This window comes from Gymnoscopelus braueri, assembly GCF_963280865.1.
Source record: "Gymnoscopelus braueri genome assembly, chromosome: 18".
In the NCBI taxonomy this organism is placed as follows: Eukaryota; Metazoa; Chordata; class Actinopteri; order Myctophiformes; family Myctophidae; genus Gymnoscopelus; species Gymnoscopelus braueri.
This window is the reverse complement of record NC_137618.1, coordinates 1,918,997-1,940,665: the sequence shown is the minus strand read 5'-3', so window position 1 is coordinate 1,940,665 and position 21,669 is coordinate 1,918,997. Positions and strand designations below refer to the sequence as shown.

The window sequence follows — 21,669 nt, the reverse complement described above, 5'->3', positions numbered from 1 at the left end:
TGCAGCTTTGGTTTTCAAGCAACCATCTTTTCACATTGATTTTATACCAGGGACCCCCCAGAAGGAAAGATTTTATTTCAAAATGTTCGCTTTAAAAATATATATATATATATTCAAAGATTTGCACACATTTTCAAGATTTTTTAAAAATAGCAGATCTACAAGCTCGTAGCGCGGCACTCGGTGCCGCGCTAGAAGCTTGTATATCTGCTATTTTTGAATAGCCCAAAGTGTAAAATAATGCTTTTTAGCTCAAATCTAAAAATAACAGATGCGTTCACAAAAAGCAACACGATCGTATACAATATATAGTGGGGGGGGGGGGGGGCTTCATCTCTCTCTCAGCTAAAGGGTCTTAGCCTGAACAAACTGCTCTACAGGGCTGTCACCATTACTAATGTAAGATGATGATTAATTGTCACTCAAATAATCACGATTACAGATTTAATAATAATAATAATAATAATAATAAACTTTATTTGTATAGCACCTTTCATGACATGAAATGCAGCTCAAAGTGCTTTACAGAGCAAGAATACAATTACAGTTAGAACCAATTTAACAATAAAGCAAACAAAAATAAAATAAAATAAAATAAAAGCAAAGGCTCGTTCTCAGTATACAATTGCAGATAATAAAATGCAGTGGCCCTCGCCACTACAACACAACTAGAATGTAGACAACTACAACACAAATGGATATAACTTAAATGTAGTGGCCACTGTCCTCTACAACACAGCTAAAGAAATATCCACACTTCACACAATTGCCAATATTACATGTGTACCTTAGTAATATATCTTCACACAATTGTCAATATTACACCTTAGTAATATATTTTCACCATGTTTACCACGTGTGGACTAGCCCAGGGGATCTGCTAACTTATCACATCCAAACCACACACCGTACACCCCTGAGAATGATATCGGGGTTATACAAGATATATAGACTAAACATAGACAAAAGGATCTGCCCTGGAGGGTCCACCACGTGTCGACGTGCCCCAGAGGATAATTCACTAAATCCTCCGGATGGAGTTATCAGACTCTTGTCTTTTAACTACCGTGACTCTCTCTTCCACTCACACAAAACAAAAGCAAAGGCATAAAACAACATTAAAATAGGGAATACAGTGAGGAATTAAAAATCAACCAAAGAATCAGCTAAAAGCAAGAGTGAAGTAATAGGTCTTGAGCTGTGCTTTAAAGCTATCGACAGAGGCTGCCTGTCTTAAGTGTAATGGGAGTTTATTCCACACTGTCGGTCCGTAAAAGCAGAATGCTGCTTCACCGTATTTTTTATATGTCATTGTAGGCACCTCGAGCAGGTCAGCACTTGAAGACCTGAGGGCCCGGTTTGGAACATATCTCTCTAGGCAGTCAGAGAGGTAGGAAGGTGCCAGACCATTTAGAGCTTTATAAACTATTAAAATAATTTTAAAATCAATCCTAAAAACAACCGGGAGCCAGTGTAGTGAAGCTAGAACTGGAGTGATATGTTCTCTCATCCTGGTTTTAGTTAAAATTCTGGCTGCCGCATTTTGAACAAGTTGTAATCTGTCAGTTGTGTTTTTTAGCCAGTGAACGTTGGAACATATGAAGACTTTTAAGGCTTTGTAATCAAACATTAAACAGAACAGATATGACAAATAACTGAAATATACAAAGACATTGTTGACATTTAAAAAAAATTGTATACATTTAAAAATTGCAGAAATAGCAGATCTACAAGCTTACAACGTGTCACGTTGTAAGCTTGTAGATCTGCTATTTCGGATTTTTTTTGTTTGAAAATTTGTGAAAATCTTTCAACATGAAAACGATTATGCAAAAAATAGTTGCGATTATCTTAAGTAATTGCGATTAGAGGAATATGTAATACTTGTTACAGGTCTATTCTACACCATGTATGAGGTGACATCTTGTTACAGGTCTATTCTACACCATGTATGAGGTGACATCTTGTTACAGGTCTATTCTACACCATGTATGAGGTGACATCTTGTTACAGGTCTATTCTACACCATGTATGAGGTGACATCTTGTTACAGGTCTATTCTACACCATGTATGAGGTGACATCTTGTTACAGGTCTATTCTACACCATGTATGAGGTGACATCTTGTTACAGGTCTACTCTACACCATGTATGAGGTGACATCTTGTTACAGGTCTACTCTACACCATGTATGAGGTGACATCTTGTTACAGGTCTATTCTACACCATGTATGAGGTGACATGGTGAAGCTTTGCTCTGAAGTACAGGTCACATTCAACGTAGGACGCCAGGTTACCGACGTCGAAACGCCCACAGATCTCCTGAACGTACACCGGCTGTCTGAAATCAAACAACAGCACGACTCATTTGTCAAATAAGACAAGCATCTGTGTCATTTTCCATTTCTTTGGCTATAAAAAAATAGCAGATCTACAAGCTCATGTTGCGGCACCAAGTGCCGCGCAATGAGCTTGTATATCTGATATTGTTTTTTTAATCCTGGAAAAATGTGTGCAAATCTTTGAATATATATATTTTAAAGCAAACATTTGTAACTCAAATCTTTGCTTCTGGGGGGTCCCTGGAACAAATCATCTAAACATCTTACCTTGGAATGAGCCAAGATACAAAGTTTCCTGGAGCATCTTTCTGTTCTATAGGAGCTTCCTATGAGAGGAAAACATGAAGTATGAAAAATATATTCACATTACGTGATATCTTAATGTTTTTCTTTTCTTTTTTTCTTTTAAACTTATCCATATTCTGGTTATGACATAAAATCATAATAAAAGATTCACCAATCAGGATGGAATATGAAAAATCAGACAGATCTGTGTTGATCACATGACTTTAGAGATACTGTGTAATGATTTGATCACATGACTATAGAGATACTGTGTACTGATTTGATCACATGACTATAGAGATATTGTGTACTGATTTGATCACATGACTATAGAGATATTGTGTACTGATTTGATCACATGACTATAGAGATATTGTGTACTGATTTGATCACATGACTATAGAGATATTGTGTACTGATTTGATCACATGACTATAGAGATATTGTGTACTGATTTGATCACATGACTATAGAGATACTGTGTACCGATTTGCATGATGTTTGGACAAAATCTGTAGGAGTACAATCAAAAAATGTGTTTTGTAAAAATGGCTTCCTTTGGGGCAGAGGTTCTGCATGGCATCCAGGGAGTGTGTGTGCAGTCTGTGCACAGTTTCCCGTCGATCGGGTCAATGGTGCCGGAGATTAGCTTTTCACAGACGGACGGACGGACACACGGAGAGACGGACGGACAGGGTGCAACACATAGTCTGGGCCATGCCTTCGGCCTGGAGGAGATAAAGACTCAACAATATGTATAATGGCGATATATTGGGGGGAAAAGAAGAAAGCCAGCCAGCCAACTGGGGGAGGAGATGAGAGATGGGGGGGGGGGGCTCACTGAGTAAGAACACATGCAGTTAGGGCTCTGGTAAAACTGCAGGCTAATCACCTGTGTGCCGTGGATGGAGCGGAGTATTATGGGTTATTATAGTGACTAAAACTAATGAAATAATGAAAACTAAAATTGACAAAACATTTTAGTTCTGATTGACCAGGCCACATAATGACGAACGCGCGCACGTACGCACGCACGCACGCACGCACGCACGCACGCACGCACGCACGCACGCACAACTTACCCTCTTTTCTTCTAGAAAGGCATCTAACTGCGGAAGGCTTCTCTTGGAAAACACGTAGAAACAGGGACACTGAGGGACAAAATGTCACGGAAATGATCAGGGACACTGAGGGACTTTTTTCATGTCAAAGACCCCCAAAATGATGTATTTGTCCACCAACATATTTTGTTCCAGGGACCACCCAAAAGCAAATGTTGGAGTTAAGAATGTTCGCTTTATAAAAACATAATATATTCAAAGATTTAAAAAAAAACAGCCAAGCGTGATGAGCAACATTTCTGTCAAGTCATAGTTGAAGTGTTGCTCTAAGCCACACACACTGTGTAAATGAAAACAGCACAGGGTGAGGGAACTACTTAATGATGAGAACTATTTGTTTTCCTTCCGTCTACAGAATGGAGCAGGAATTATGGGCAAAGATGAAGGGCGTAGAAATGGTGAAACAACAACAATACGATTGATTGACGCCTCACTGCGTCACTGAAGCGCTGAAAAAAGGTTGTAGCACAACGTCAGGTGTCAGGTGTCACTTTGTAGCTTCATGTGGCTTTGCTGCCACTAGTATGAACGCAGCATCAGGCTGGGACACAAATCCTCTCTTTAGCAGTGTTGATTTTGACAGCAAATTTTGATTTAGTTTTAGTCATAGTCTTTTGAATAAAATTCCATTTAGTTTTAGTCATATTTTAGTTGACTAAATATCATAAGATTTTAGTCGTCTAAATCTACAGTTGATTTAGTCGACTAAAATGTATGTTGGCGGTGCCTTGATGGTGTCGTAATGGCTGATTTTACACTTGGTTGCATGCTGAAAATAGCCGATCTACAAGCTCACAACGTGTCACAGTTGTGAGCTTGTAGATCTGCTATTTTCAGAGTGCAACACGTGTGCAACCAGACATAAAATGACTTGTCTTTTAGTTCTACTGGATCTCTTCTCCACTAGATCCCTCACTAACATTTTAGTCAAGTTTGTATTTGTTGACGAAAAGTTTTTATTTAGTTTTCATCAGTGAAAGTCGACAAAATCAACACTGCTCTTTATAAAACTACAAACTTTACAACTCTTTTGGTAGGATGGAATGACAGACCACAATCAGGACCCTAACCTTAACCATAATGATGCTCCGTTACAAGTTAAAGTCCGGAATTAAAATGTACTTGAATAAAAGTACAAAAGTATTGGTATCAAAATGTACTTAAAGTACCAAAAGTAAAAGTGCTAAAATGTTTGAAAATAGCAGATCTACAAGCTCACAACGCGTCGCGATGCAACGCGTTGTGAGCTTGTAGATCTGCTATTTTCAAATAGCCTATGTATAAAATAGGGCTAAAGTGGTTCATGTATGTTGTATAATATGATCATTTATATCTGCAAAGTAACAAGTAATTAAAGTTTTCTAATAATTGTAGTGGAGTAGAAGTATAATATTTCCCTCTGAGATGTAGTGGAGTAGAAGTAAAAGTACTGAACATTTTAAATACAGTAAAGTAAAAATACCTCAATACCACCACTGCTGACTGACTGACTGAACCAAAAAAAGTCCACTTTCAGAGATGACTTTGAACCTGGCTGGCGCCCCTACTTTGGGCATCATGTCATTATAGGCCACAATGAAAATGTTCTAAATATCTTAAAAAATATCTGAGTGAAAATGTTGTAAAACAGCGTGGTGTAGATGTGTTGTTAGAAGAGGGCTTACTGCTCTCCTAGACGTGGTGTCTGTAGGAAGAGGTTTCTCCTTCATGCAGATCACCCTCAGGTCTTCATCCACTTCCAGGATCCCATATTTATGAGTCTCTGTGTGAGGAGAGACAGACATGATTCTACTGTAAACCATTGGTTCTCTGTGTGAGGAGAGACAGACATGATTCTACTGTAAACCATTGGTTCTCTGTGTGAGGAGAGACAGACATGATTATACTGTAAACCATTGGTTCTCTGTGTGAGGAGAGACAGACATGATTCTACTGTAAACCATTGGTTCTCTGTGTGAGGAGAGACAGACATGATTCTACTGTAAACCATTGGTTCTCTGTGTGAGGAGAGACAGACATGATTATACTGTAAACCATTGGTTCTCTGTGTGAGGAGAGACAGACATGATTCTACTGTAAACCATTGGTTCTCTGTGTGAGGAGAGACAGACATGATTCTACTGTAAACCATTGGTTCTCTGTGTGAGGAGAGACAGACATGATTCTACTGTAAACCATTGGTTCTCTGTGTGAGGAGAGACAGACATGATTCTACTGTAAACCATTGGTTCTCTGTGTGAGGAGAGACAGACATGATCCTACTGTAAACCATTGGTTCTCTGTGTGAGGAGAGACAGACATGATTCTACTGTAAACCATTGGTTCTCTGTGTGAGGAGAGACAGACATGATTATACTGTAAACCATTGGTTCTCTGTGTGAGGAGAGACAGACATGATCCTACTGTAAACCATTGGTTCTCTGTGTGAGGAGAGACAGACATGATTCTACTGTAAACCATTGGTCTTCCAAACCTTTTCAGCCAAGACAAAAACGTTAAATTTGGTGTCTCCCCCGGACCCAAACTTAGAAAAATCGATTACATACATTTACCACTTAAGTTACCACTATGTAATAGCTTTTTGTAATTAATGCAGGGGTCTTCAACGTTTTCAGGCCAAGGACCCCCTAGCTGAGAGAGAGATGAAGCAGGGACCCCCTACTCTATATTGTATAAAATTGTGTTTCAGATTAAAGTTTTTTTTTTACTTAGTCTGCTCTTTTTTCCCTCTACACCTACAGCCTCTTTGCCAAAAATAGCCGATCTACAAGCTCTCAACGCCTCGCAGAGCTTGTAGATCTGCTATTTTCGGCTAATGTTCCCCTCAGAAAAGGAATTCTAGGGTTCAAGTGGTTAATGTAAAAAAACGAAATCCTATCACACAAAGATTTGGCGGACCCCCTATAGTAGCTCTGAGGACCCCCTCATTTTGTTTTTCTTTTCAAATATTTTTGAAAATCTATCTGAAAATGTTTGATTTTAGAAAATGTTTTAAATAATTGTTTCGTTGGTGATTTATTTTTATTTTTATGCAAAACAAAAAAGAGGGACATTTAGAAATGGGACCGGCTCCCGACTTATTGTTTGGGTTGTTTCTACGGTTGGTCACTGGGAGCTGACCAGTACAACCACAGTCTTCTACGGCTGGTCACTGGGAGCTGACCAGTACAACCACAGTCTTCTACTGTTGGTCACTGGGAGCTGACCAGTACAACCACAGTCTTCTACTGTTGGTCACTGGGAGCTGACCAGTACAACCACAGTCTTCTACTGTTGGTCACTGGGAGCTGACCAGTACAACCACAGTCTTCTACTGTTGGTCACTGGGAGCTGACCAGTACCACCACTATGTTGAAGTTCTGAGGAAACTTGACAATATCCTCCTCCTGACATATTGAATATCCGAGTGTGGTCCATAAAAATGTCAATAGAACCTTCAGAAGTCTAACAGAGAGCTTTACCTTCATCTTTACACTGGTAAGACAGAAGCAGACAGTTGTCTTCACTCTGTGTCTGCAGCTCACAGAACCTCTCCTTCACCCGCCTCAGACTGAAGTCTTCTCTGAACAGCGTGTCCCTTTGTTTATACACAGAAGAGACCTTTAATCACATCATCAGAGAGAAGCTGAACCCATTGGGACCGGGAACGCATCTGTGTAACCACTTTATCCATTATTTTGTTCTTTGGCTATTCAAAAATGTAATAGCAGATCTACAAGCTCATAGTGTGGCAGCGAGTGCCGCGCTATGAGCTTGTAGATCTGCTATTTTTGAAAAAACGTGAAAATCTTTGAATTGATGTATATTTTTTAAGGGAACATTTTCAAACTATTTGCTTCTAGGGGGTCCCTGGAACAACATATTTTGAGATGGGGGTCCGCGGCAAAATACCATTTTGGGGGTCCTTGACATGAAAAAGTTTGAAAACCGCTGATATACAGTAGCAACATACTAGTGATGAGCGGGTCGACCCGTAACCCGCGGGACCCGCGGGTCAACCCGCGGCGCGGGTAGGTCGAGTCAGGATTTCAGAGAAAATTATGCGGACTGAGGGTGAGCGGGTCAGCCGCTCTCCACGAAAAAAAAAAAAAAAACCCTATTTTGACCAACATGCTTGTTTATTCAGCCCATGACAATGTTGTGCTACTGTAGACATTTAAAGGGACTTTGGGTACTTAAAAGAGCGCTATATAATATATATATATATTCCCACCGCGGGTCGCGGGGCGGGTTGAGCCATAGATTTATATATGGGTTCGCGGGGCGGGTTGAGGCGGGTCGCGTTCCGTCGCGGGTTGGGGCGGGGCGGGTCATGAAAAAACCCGACCCGCACATCACTACAACATACGTTTTTTTTCACAAAAAACTGTTAGGATTTAGAAGACATTTGTAGAATCCCCCAGAAGCAAAGATTTGAGTTACAAATGTTTGCTTTAAAAACATATATATATTCAAAGATTTGCACAAATGATCATGATTTAAACAAAACTAGCAGATCTACAAGCTCATAGCACTTGGTGCCGCGCTATGAGCTTGTATATCTGCTATTTTCTTATAGCCAAAGAAATCAAAAAATGACAGATTATTTTCCGGTCTTAATAGGTTAAGCTTCTGATTTACGATATCATCATCTTTAGGGATACCCTCGTATGAAATGTGGTCATTTCATACACACCACACATCAAAGCTGGGTGTTATGTTTATAAATCATAGTAAAACATACCCTCCAATGACCATGACATCATCTTCTATCTCAAAGTGCTTCACAGCCAGCTGCAGACAGGCCACGGCTCCAAGACGCTCCTGAGGGAGTAAGACATGTCTTTCTGTCTTAATGGGTAAACACTGTGTTATGTAATAATGTTCTTTGTGGGTGTGGGTGTCATTTAGCTTTGTTCTGTCTGTCCAATGCTGTCACACACAAACAACCACTGTAAGTGAAACACACCCACAATTAAAGGAGTAGTTCACCCAAAAAAATGACTTATTTTCCATCATTTACACACCCCATGAAGCCTTGAATTCATGGAGATTTTTTGTCACATTCCTAAAACAAATTCAGTTTTTTCTTAATTTTCTATTCCACAATTTTGTAACCCATTCTTTCACCCAGTGCCAATTGCCTATGTAATCCTGGGCGCTACTCTCCCTCTACCAGCCTAGGGAGAGCCCAGAACTGAGCTCATGCCTCCTTCAATGCATGAGGAGCTGGCAGGCCGCTTCTTATCACCTGACAGGGGGGGGTTTCCCCGGTAGGACGTAGCTTCTTATCACCTGACAGGGGGGAGTTTCCCCGGTAGGACGTAGCTTCTTGTCACCTGACAGGGAGGAGTTTCCCTGGTAGGACGTAGCTTCTTGTCACCTGACAGGGGGGAGTTTCCCCGGTAGGACGTAGCTTCTTATCACCTGACAGGGGGGAGTTTCCCCGGTAGGACGTAACTTCTTATCACCTGACAGGGGGGAGTTTCCCCGGTAGGACGTAACTTCTTATCACCTGACAGGGAGGAGTTTCCCCGGTAGGACGTAGCTTCTTATCACCTGACAGGGGGGAGTTTCCCCGGTAGGACGTAACTTCTTATCACCTGACAGGGGGGAGTTTCCCCGGTAGGACGTAACTTCTTATCACCTGACAGGGGGGAGTTTCCCCGGTAGGACGTAGCGTGTGGAAGGAACACGTTATTCCAACCAGTTCCTTTCCCCTCCATCAGGCGCCCCGGCTGACCAGGGGGAGGCACCTATGCCAATAATTTGATGACCGGGACATCCTTCAATAGGAGACTCAATAGGACACCGGGCATCAAATTATTGGTGGCCATTATCGGACCCCACTTTGAGAACCAACCCTTTTAACGGTTCTTACATCATTAGTCGTGGTCTGGTCGTTGAGGACGTGGACCATGGAGAACCCAGCCGCCCACTCTGTGAAAGCTCCATGGTAAACACTGTTGGTCTGTGGAACGTTGCCACACACACACACACACACACACACACACACACACACACACACACACACACACACACACACACACAATATATTAACCTATTCAAACCGGGAACGCATCTGTGTAACCACTTTAACCATTATACTTTGGCTATTAACTGATTCACTGCCAATCACGTAGATCTACGCGAACCGATTTAAATCCGCCACGTGCCAATCGCGTAGATCTACCCAAAGACCAAGGAGATATGATTAGTAGAAGATCTAGACTCCTATCCACTTCCTTGTTAACTTAAAACTTAAAAAGTCTATATTTCGGCTCCTGAGTACTTTTTTTTTTCCAATGAAAAACTCTGGCACTGGCTAAAAAAATATGAAAATACCTCCGGCAGTTAATGGGTTAAATAATGTGCAGATCTACAAGCATGAGCTCATAGATCTGCTATTTTTGAAAAGGCGATATTAAAAAGAAAAAGCACTATCCTGGATACCGCCTTCCCAAATACAAAAAAGGTATTCAGGGTCCCGAAAGGGACTAGTCCCATCCCTAGAAACGAAGGTTATGAAGGTAACCACGGTTATGTGACCCTATTGGATCACTCCAATGTGGGGATCACTCCGCAGCGAAGGGATACATTCGAGGTAAGGATTAACTGATTCACTACAGTGCGCACCTGTGCGTGCGTGGGGGGTGTGGCCTCCCCTATAGGCACACCACACCCACGCGCGCCTGCTTGAAGGACATTTCGAAGCGCCTCAAGCACCACGACAGGATTGGAGTGATCCAATAGGGTCACATAACCGTGGTTACCTTCGTAACCTTCTTTATGTTTCCCCTCATTGGATCACTCCAATGTGGGTATAGAAGTACCCGATTCACCTGGTGGTTGAGGTAGGAACAGTCAGGCCAACAAGAAGGCTGAAAGCATAGAACCTACCCCGAACTAGCCGCCTCGTCTGTGAGGTCAGGAGGAGCTGCCCAGAACTGCCGACACCACTGCATTAGGTGTCGCCACGTTGATATTATAAAATCTGGCAAAGGTGGCAGATGAGGCCCAACTGGCTGCGGCACACACCTCAGAGAGTGGAACCCCCCGCAGGAGGGCTCTAGATGAGGCCATTCCCCTGGTGGAATGAGCCACCACACCAACTGGCCCAGGCCTACCAGCCAGACCATATGCCAACTGGATTGTGTCCAATGGGACAGCCTCTGCTCAGACAGACTTGACCCCAGGACCCCCTCTGCATAGCACACAAAGAGCTGGTCTGTCCTGCGCAGCGACTGCGTGCGACTCACATATGCTTGCAGAGCCCTTACAGGGCAAAGCACACTCCTCCGGTCAGGCCCCACCCTGTGGCACCCCGTGGTTCGGGGTGCCACAGGGTCCCCCCGGCCTGCGAGAGCAGGTCGGGCCTCAGGGGCAACTGCCATGGAGTCCCTGCAAGGAGAGACGACAGGAGACTGAACCAAAACGGGTAATTAGTATCAACCTGTGACCTGCCTGCTTGGTCCTGTCCAGCACTGCAGGGATCAAGGGAATTGGAGGAAATGCATACAGCGGTTCCTCTGGCCAGTCGTGGGCCAGAGCATCCAGTCCCAGGGGTCCCGGAGGCCCCGTCACTGAGAACCAGAGGGGACACTGAGTGTTCCCTGAGGCGGCAAAGAGGTCCACTTGGGCCTGGCCAAACCTCATCCACAGCTGCTGCACCACCTGAGGGTGCAGACGCCAGTCCCCCTCTTGCGGCCCTGCCCTCGAGAGCATGTCCGCTGCTGTGTTGTGAGCCCCAGGAATGAACGCTGCATGTAGAGAAGCTAGATGCGCATGAGCCCACAAGAGCAACCTCTCTGCCACTCTGTGCAGACAGGGAGATCTCACCCTGCCCTGGTGGTTGATGTAGGCCACCACTGAGGCATTGTCTGTCCTCACCAACACATGTTTGTCCCTTAGGGACGGGAGGAAACTCTGAAGAGCCAGGTGCACTGCCCTGAGCTCTAAGACATTGATATGCCTGTCCAGCCACGGGGCCTTCCACTGGCCACTCGCTGACCTGCCATTGTGCACTGCTCCCCAACCTGCCAGGGAGGCGTCACTATCTCCCTGCGACACACCCTGTGCAGCTCCACTCCTCGACATAGAAAGGAGCGTGAGTGCCACCTCGACAGCGTCTGTGTCGTTTCGAGTGAAATCTGTGGGAGTTGAACCACAGTTGTAGAGGCCTGAGATGGAGCAGGCCTAGAGGAACCAGCAGTGAGGCCGCTGTTAGCAAGCCCAACAGACGCTGGCACTCAAACTGTCACCTTCTGACCCCGCTGAAAGCGGCTCAGGAATGAGAGGATCGTCTCTACCCTTACCTGGGGTAGAGACGTCCTCATTGTCTGTGCATCCAATTCCTCTGAATGTCACAGCCTGGGATGGAGTCAAGTGACTCTTCTCGTGGTTCAACACCAACCCCAACTGCTGTATGTGGAGCACAACCTTGCGTGTGGCTAAATTCGCTTCCTCCTCGGAGTGAGCGCAAATTAGCCAGTCGTCCAGATAGTTTAGTATAGTCAGACCTCTGGCTGCCAGGGGCGCGAGGACTGCCACCATGCATTTGGTAAATGTCCGTGGCGCCAGCGCAAGCCCGAAGGGAAGGACCATGAAATCGTAAGCCGTCCCTTCGAAGGCGAACCGGAGGTACTTCCAACAGGATGGATGGATGGGAATTTGGAAATACACATCCTTCAAGTCGATCGTCGTGAACCATAGGCCTTTCGACATGGCCTGAAGAACACAAGCTGGGGAAAGCATACGGAACTTTAACCACTTTAGCCAGCGATTCTCCCTTCGCAGATCGAGAATAGGGCGAAGACCCCCGCCCTTTTTGGGAATGACAAAATAGGTCGAGTAGAACCCACCTAGCCGTTCTAGCGGCCGTAGTATCCTGATGGCGTCCTTGTCCAGCAGTACGGATATCTCCTTCCGTAGCACTTCCGTCTTCAGGGGGTCGGCCACTATCGTAGGATGGATACCCGTGAATGGAGGCGGGTCTGTACTTCTGGAGCATGGTAGAAAGAACCCATGGGGACTCCACCCGCTCCTCCCAGATTGCCCTTTGGGCCTGGGAGAAGTGGCAGAGGCCGGTGACACCGTCAGGTTGACTGCTGTCGCCCGCCCCCCCCCCTAGGAGTGGCGCGTCTGGGCCTTCCAGTCTCGTTGCGTCCCCGACGACGGTCCTCCTCTCTGCGCCTGTCGACTCGCCTCTGAGCCGGGTTAGGTGGCGCAGCCTGGGGATGCCGAATAGGCAAGGACTCGGCCGTCCTCCTGGACGGTGGAGGGCCAACTTGGTCCGGTCGGCCTGGCCTGAAAGGAGGGGCACGGACCCGAGGTGGAGGCATGAAATGTTTCAGGGTCTCCTGATCCTTCCGGACCCTGTCCGTCTGCCGCAAGATATCATCGACACCGGGCCCAAAGGTAACACCGGGGGTCAGGGGGAGGTCAGCAAACGTGCTCTGCATAGAGGAAGGCAGCTTGGTCTGTGCCAGCCAAAGGTGGCGCCTAGCAGTCACGATCTGGCCCAAGGCTTTCCCATTAGCCCGGGCCATGTCTCTCTGGATCTGGCCGATCAGGTCAGAGACCAGTTTCACCTCTTGAGTGAGAGGTCCTTCATCCCCTGTGACCTGGGGCAGCAAGCTCTGCAGGTAGGCATGGAGGAGCATCACTGCATTAGACAGGCGTCCCACCGCTGTCAGTGAACCATAGACCGTCTTGAGGTCATCGTCAAACGTCCTGGGAGGACCAGGCTTAAGACGGGGGGTTTTGCCAATGATGTCCTTATCTGGCAGGACCATGGCTGCAATCATGGAGTCCATGGTTGGGTACTCCCGGAGGCCAAGGGAATCAGGCTCTGCCATGAAAGCCCATGGCCCCGAATCAGAGGTAAAGTGGAAGCGGCTCTTTTTTCAGCCCAGCCTTCCATCAGGGCCTCCTTGAAGGCACTGGATATGGGCACCACTGGCGGGCTGCCCAGAGGACCCTCCTGGGCAATGTCCAGGGTAACTCTGATCCTCTTTCCCCGCTGACTGCTCGGACTGCGGTTAACAGTGCCGGCGTCATCTCCCAGCCAAAGGCCCTCGCTGGCCTCCACTGAGAGAATGTCGTCTCCTTGGTCAGCGTCCACCTGCTGATGCCCCCAGTCGGGCCACTCTCAGGCGCTCAGAGAAGACTGAGCAGTACAGGCAGCCATTAGGGCACCTCACCGCCTCCTCTGCATGGGCCAGCCCCAGGCAGTGCATGCAAGATGCATGCGCATCCCCAGGTGGGATGTCCTCTCTGCACTTGACACAAAGGGCTGACATCCTGTGGTGGACCTGTGCACCTGGCACGCCGTAAGGGAATTACCAGGGGAGAGGCCCAATGACAATGGCCGCCCTGTAAGGGTCTTACACCTGTGTCACGCTTGTAACTGAAAACAATACACTTATTTCTTAAACAGTAATAAATGTAGTCAGCAAACAACAGACTGACCAGTCTTCCAGGTTATGGAGATGCCTGTCAGCTAAGGGAGAATAACAGTCAGCACCAGGTTATGGTAAAACTGACTGAAAACACAAAACTTGAAATATAAAGCACAGACTGACCAGGCTTCCAGGTTATGGAGATGCCTGTCAGCTAAGGGGAATAACAGTCAGCACCAGGTTATGGTAAAACTGACTTTTTGTGTAATGTTGACTGTAAATACAAACCTTGGAATATAAAGCAGAATTTCCTTTAATTGGGATTCCTGCAAAACAAGAAAAGAAAGCACAAAAAGACCTCAGAACAGCTAGCAAAGCTAGTACAAGCTGAGGCTTGGTTAGTGCAGCCGGCTGCTAACAGCGCTACAAACATTTAGCAACCAGCATAAATGGTACACACGGCACAATAACCAAGAGTTCTCGTGAGGAGGGCTACAAAGTTAGCAGCTCCAGGCTAAACCTAGCCACTGAAAACACTTGGATGTGAAATAATTGAGCTATAGTAGAGGTTACATACCTTCTCTGCACTTACCGACCTTGAACCTGAATGTTCCGCCAAGAAATGAAAAAGCAGGCACGCGTGGGTGTGGAGTGCCTATATAGGGGAGGCCACACCCCCACGCACGCACAGGTGCGCACGGTAGTGAATCAGTTAATCCTTACCTCGAATGTATCCCTCTGCTGCGGAGTGATACCCACATTGGAGTGATACCCACATTGGAGTGATCCAATGAGGGGAAACATAACCATAAGGGATGTTAACACTTACAACAACATAGATGTGTTCCACACAGCCAGCAGAGGTCAGTGCATGGACCCAGTGTGATATTAAAGCTTGGTGTCCGACGGGCAGCAGAGGCTTGGCTCTGCCGGACAGATGGCTGAACTGACCGCTGGTGTCTCTCTCCACGTCTCTCTGCAGCCTGGTGCCATACCCTGCTGCCAGGACCACCGCTCTCATTGTGAACACCTGTACGGGTCAATATAATATAGAATACATAATATATAATATATAAACGTATATAGGACTAATCTTACTACTATATAATTGTCAAAAGCTCCGAAGTTCGGCAGGGATTCGCAAGCACAGGATCACTCCATATGCCTCCAAGACCCGTCACAGACTGTTGATCAGAGCTATGGCTATGTTTTAGGCATCTTACTCCACCTCCATCAGTGATCGGACTCTCGGTTTGATTGATTCTCTGATACGCCTATCAGACCCTCAGCCTGATCTGGCAGGTTGCCATAGCAACCAGACACAGGAAGTCTGACCTCTTTATCACATGACCGAGGTTGGGATGTTGGGAGGATGTGACTAGATGTTAGGGCCGCAAAGCAATGAGGTCGGACTTCGCATGACGTGTGTGCAGAGCTATAATTAGGCCAGGTCGCCGTCATGGTTCATAAATATCTCTTACAGAGCCATGCCACGGAAAACAAAACTTTTCGTGGCCCAATCTCTGGGCCGTCGGACCCGAAACGCCAAGCGCAAGTGTTTCCTTCATGCAGTAGAACATCTAAACGCAACACGCTGTAAAAGCAAGAGCGTAAAGCGTAATAGGACCACAAAAAAGGACAGAAACTTCAGAAGAGCATGGACACCTCCTCACCAACCCACAGAAATAGTTTCACACACCAACTATGGATAGCGTCTGCAATTCATGCCATGCTGTCATGTTCCCCTGGGAAACATCAAAAGGTCCTGTTGGCAGACTCTCCCTGTTATCAAGAGAGGAGGTAGGGCCCAAATAGTTAGAGCTTGCATCCAGATGTCACCACTATATCTTGTCATGCAGGAGCATAAATTTAACATCAACATGAGGATCGATACAGCTGAGAAGGACTTCTCTAATTACCTCCTTGAATTAGGGGAAGACAGACTCGCACATGGACACACTGAAGTTCAAATCCACATTCCGCCACACCACTTGGTTAAAGACTTGAATACATTAATCTCATACACCTTCCCTGACCTGCAGAATGAATGTATTGACAGACACAATCTTCTCAAAGGCACTGTATACTCTCCGCTAAACAACGATATCCGGGAAATCAACAACAGGTGCATGGCATGAGTTCCCTGGAGAAGACAGAGTGTACTTCTCAGCTGACTCAATTAAGGAGGACAACCACAAGAACTCTATGCCTGTGGAATTCCTAAATTCACTGACACCCTCTGGACTCCCTGACCATAATCTGAAACTGAAACTAGGAGCCCCAGTCATGCTGCTTAGAAACCTGCAAGCAGGTGCCGAGCGCACTCTCAGGAATGGCACCAGAATGGTGGTGGTACAGATGATGGAGACAAAGTCATTGAATGTGAGATTGCAGTAGGGACAAACAAGGGTGAAAGAATCTTCCTCCCAAGGATCCCTCACCATGACAGAAGTGAAGAGCTTCCCTTCACATTATGCAGACGCCAGTTCCCTGTCAGGTTAGCTTTCTCCGTTACCATCAATAAAGGTCAAGGCCAAGAGAACGACAGAGTTGGCATCTACTTACCTCAGCCTGTGTTCGCTCATGGCCACAGCCATGTATGTTTTGTAATAATAATCTAAATCTACAAAGTAACTAGTAACTAAACTTTTCAAATAATTGCAGTGGAGTTAAAGGTACAATATTGACCTCTGAGATGTAGTGGAGTAGAAGTAAAAGGACTGAAAATTGGAAATACTCCAGCAAACTTAAACATACCTCAAAATTTTACTTAAGTACAGCATTAAATGTACTTAGTTACTTTACACCAATTAATATAATATAATAATATATATAATAACATATATTATAATAATATATAATATAAAAGAAAAATATATAATACATAATATAATAATATATCAGCTCTCATTGGATCAAACAACTGTACACACTTTACTGTAGGGTCACAGCTTTCACTGTAACACTACACAACACATAAAGAGTTATAGCTCAACCAGAACCAGAGTTTTAATTCATGTATCCTGGGTAATAGTACACTATAAGTGATGATCTGACTTCTGGTTGTTTAATATTTCACTATTTAGCTGTTATTGATGTTGTTGTTGTTTAATATTTCACTATTTAGCTGTTATTTACTGAAATAAATCCAAACCCAAACCTGGACTTCAGCCTCTCCTCTCTGTGGTGTGTCTGTGGTAGGTGTTACATCGGAATTAGTGACCTATTGAATCCGGTCGTGGTTGCGTTTTTCTGTCTCACATTGAGAGGTATTACAAATTTACTTGAGTAAAAGTACAAAAGCATTGGCATCAAAATATACGTAAAGTACCAAAAGTAAAAGTAACTTATAACTAAAGTTGTCAAATAATTGCAGTGGTGTAAAAGTATGTGTAAGTAAGTGTAAAAGTACAATATTTGCCTCTGAGATGTAATGGAGTAGAAGTAAAAGTATTTAATTACTCCACTGCGTCCCCTACAGGTCTGGTCAATATAAATATACCATTAACTAGACCTGTAGGGGGCGCAGTGGAGTGAAATAAAGAATTTCCATCTGGCGGTACATATTTACATTTCTGCCCATAAAGTGTATTCTACAGAGAAGGTGGGGTCCTGAGAGGCTCCTCCCACCCTGGACCATATACTTTAAACAACACAAAACAGCCTTTGTTTCAGTGAGTAGTGAAGTAGGCCTACTTTAGTTTATTTTGACTATAGTCAAAATAAAAAGACAAAATAAAAATTATAAAGACGGAGACCTCTCACTGCAGTATAATGTTGGCTCTATGAGCAGAGCTGTATAATGTTATATATATATATATATATATACTATATAATATATATAGTGTAATGTTGGCTCTATGAGCAGAGCTGTATAATGTTATATATATATATATATATATATATATATACTATATAATATATATAGTGTAATGTTGGCTCTATGAGCAGAGCTGTATAATGTTATATATATGTATATATAATATATAATATATATAGTGTAATGTTGGCTCTATGAGCAGAGCTGTATAATGTTATATATATATATATATATATATATATATATATATATATATATATATATATATATATATATATATATATATATATATATATATATATATATATATATTATATATTATATATATAGTGTAATGTTGGCTCTATGAGCAGAGCAGTATAATGTTATATATATATAGGCGTTTGACACTGTAAACCATGCAATTCTACTTGATAAGCTGAAGGCGATTGGTTTTGATTGCACATCACTAAATTGGATGAGATCTTACTTGGAGGGTAGAGAACAAGTGGTTGACATCAACGGAACCATGTCCTCATCCCTCCCGGTGAGCTGCGGGGTTCCTCAAGGCAGCATTCTAGGGCCGTTACTGTTCCTTCTATACATTAACGACATGAATGCTGCCTGTAACTGCAAACTGTTCCTGTTCGCTGATGACTCGGCACTCCTGATCTCGGGTGAGGACAAGTTGCAAGTTGAGGAAGCTCTCAGCTCTGAACTCTCAAAAATCCGTACCTGGCTTACCGATAACAAACTGTCACTACACCTTGGGAAAACTGAATCCATTCTCTTTGGGACCAAACATTCCCTCAGTAAAATGAAGGTAAATGACTTCAAGGTCAAAGTCGATGACACAATCATCACTAGCAAAGAAGAGATTACCTATTTGGGATGTATTCTTGATGAATACCTGACAGGTGAAAGCATGGCAACAAAGGTGGTCAAAGGAGTAAACCAGAGAACCAGATTTATGGGCAGAGTTTCCTCTTTTGTCAACCCTCAGGCCCTCAGGACCCTCTCAGGGGCCCTTATTCAGCCCCTTTTTGACTATGCTAGCTCCTCTTGGTACTCCAACACCTCAGTGTCACTGAAGACTAAGCTTCAAACCTCCCAAAACAAACTGACACACCTCTCTCCCACTCACTTTGCCAGCCTAGGCTGGCTCAGGGTGGAAGACAGGGTTAAACAACTAAAAATGGGACTGGTCTTCAAAATTGTAAATGCAGATTTGCCCGAAATGCCCCCTATACCCGCATATCTGTATAAATACCTCGAAAAAGTTAGTGACACCCACAGCCACGAAACTAGAGGGAGCGTAAACAACAATCTGGTACCACCCACCCATAAAACAAACATGGGCAAATTCTCCTTCTATAGCACAGCCACCAAGGAATGGAATAGTCTAACCCCATCCCTCAAAAAATGCAGTTCGCTGGGCTCATTCAAAACAGCCCTAAAAACTCATCTTTCTGGAGGCCGAAAGAGGAGCTAGTACCAGTTTCCCTGTAGACAGACGACCCCCTCCCCCCTCCTCTTTTTTGTACATATCTTTTATTTCTCATGCTTTTTTTGTATATAATTTTTATTTTTCCATGCTCCCCCCCCCCCCCCCATTTTTTTGTACATATTTTTGTATTTTTTCATGCTTTTCATGCTTTTTTTGTACATAGTGGTATTTTTTCTGTATTATCTGTATTTTTATGTTGATTTTCGAACTGTTTGGTTGCTACTATATATGTCTATGAAATTAATTCAAGGACCCCAACGGAAACAAGTCCGCAAGGACTTTTTTGGCCGGACCTTTTAGACAAAAGCATCATAAATGTAACTGTGTTGTTTTACATTCTTTTGCCTAATAAATATATATATATATATATATATATATATATATATATATATATATATATATATATATATATATATATATATATATATATATATATATATATATATATATAGTGTAATGTTGGCTATGAGCAGAGATGATTTATCCTCATTTTCATCTCAATGCATAATATATCAGCAGAATCTAGGCTTTGCTGCCCTCTTGTGGTGAAAATGAGCAAACATGTCTGTTAAGTCAGTGCTATCAACCATTAGAGAAGTTCCGGTTGCTCTTCAAAATAAAATATATTTCTGTCAAAGCGAACTTTATAAACTATGAGAGAACTTCCGCTTACTGAACCAACTTGATGTTCCATCATAACTCTGTGCATCCGGTCTAAAACGGATACGGAAACAGGTTGTGTGCAAGTTTAAAAAGCATCAACAAATGACCGGATACAGTAGGCGGCCTGTAGACCGGATGTGAGCACAGAACAGTAAATAGAGCCTTATTCACCGTACGACGACAACGCGCCGAAAATAGCCGATCTGTATAGCTTGCACTTCGGCTATTTTCGATGACGGCGCAGCCGCAGTACCCGGTCACAGAATTCGATAGATCATCAATTTCAGTGTAACACACTGTAACACACAGTGGCCAGAAGAGCGTTCGCCTTTGACATCACGTGACTGTGTTTACATCCGGTAGCATGTTAGCATAGTAGGCTAGCAGTTAGCCTGCTAGACTAGCTAGCTCCTCTAATGATGTAAAACGTCCCTCATTTGTTGTAAAACGGTTCTTTATTTTAATGAGTCCAACAGTTACGTTAAATAATCACTAATCGTTTATTATAAAAGTTATTACAGTAACTCTAATAATAAATAAAACCACTTTACTACATAGAGTTGGTAGATGAACCACCAGAGGGCGCTATTATCCACTTTTTAGTGCATTTTGCATCACAGTGCATCTCAGACAAGCCCCCAGAACCATAGGGGTGTGGAGGTAATGATGAACCACAGGAGGGCGATACTGAGCCGTTTTCCTTTCTGACTCTGTGTGACCCAGAAGAGAAACCAGAAAGTGGATAAAAACAGTAGCAGATCTACAAGCCCACAATGAGTGGCCTCCATGACGCCTTGTGGGCTTGTAGATCTGCTATTTATGGAGCACGAAACCGTTATACAACGGTTCATAAATGTACCGTGGAAAGTTACCTTAAATGAATGAATGTGAATTAAACTAGTTGTTCTATTTATATATATATATATATATATATATATATATATATATATATATATAGATCTGCTATTTTTGAATAGCAAAACTGTATCAAATAATGGTTAAAGTGGTTACACAGATGCCTTCCCGGTTTGAATGATATTAAAGTCCATTATGTAGTGTAATAGACTGTAAATCCCCCCGAGAGAGAGAGAGGAGGCAGGCTGGCCTCCGGACAGCCGAGTCATGCATTGATTGATTGATTGATGTAGTTTATTTAGTAAGACATGAGAATAGTACATGACAGTACATAACAGTACATGGAAGTACAAATTCACAATACAGGGTCTACTAAACTGGAAATCTCATTAAGCATAACGCTTGTTTAAGATGAGAACCCCATATACCCCTATATATATATATATATATATATATATATATATATATATATATATATATATATATATATATATATATATATATATATATATATATATATATACATATATATATATATATACATATGTATATATATATATATATATATATATATATATATATATATATATATATATATATATATATATATATATATACATATATATATATATAGAGAGAGAGAGAGAGAGAGAGAGAGAGAGAGAGAGAGAGAGAGAGAGAGAGAGAGAGAGAGTTCTATATGAATGGATTATTTTAA

General features: G+C 43.3%; 2 protein-coding genes across 2 annotated transcripts in view; one reads left to right on the top strand and one right to left on the bottom strand.

The window, feature by feature from the left end:
• The window catches only part of LOC308105813 (uncharacterized protein), a gene marked incomplete at its 3' end in the record, with an annotated part of 81,520 nt that overhangs the window by 45,318 nt on the left and 14,533 nt on the right, over positions 1-21,669 (top strand). The window lies entirely within an intron of this gene.
• On the bottom strand, positions 2,013-17,382 carry LOC308073746 (mannose-1-phosphate guanylyltransferase catalytic subunit beta-like). Its single transcript, XM_080412855.1, has 9 exons — positions 17,288-17,382; positions 14,957-15,157; positions 9,609-9,698; positions 8,472-8,551; positions 7,210-7,325; positions 5,413-5,510; positions 3,710-3,778; positions 2,610-2,668; positions 2,013-2,341 (listed from the first exon to the last, which is right to left on the bottom strand). Exons 2-9 carry the CDS (start codon positions 15,146-15,148, stop codon positions 2,221-2,223), a joined length of 825 nt encoding a protein of 274 aa, XP_080268981.1. The 5' UTR covers positions 15,149-15,157; positions 17,288-17,382; the 3' UTR covers positions 2,013-2,220.

Bases quoted from the DNA above. Each gene is read 5' to 3' on its own strand.
- LOC308073746 (XM_080412855.1), bottom strand. From the start codon at position 15,148: ATGAGAGCGGTGGTCCTGGCAGCAGGGTATGGCACCAGGCTGCAGAGA. The intron at 3,779-5,412 runs GTAAGCCCTCTT...TTTGTCCCTCAG, and splicing joins ACACCACGTCTAGGAGAGCA to TGTCCCTGTTTCTACGTGTT. The intron at 2,669-3,709 runs GTAAGTTGTGCG...TTCCTCTCATAG, and splicing joins CCTTTCTAGAAGAAAAGAGG to GAAGCTCCTATAGAACAGAA.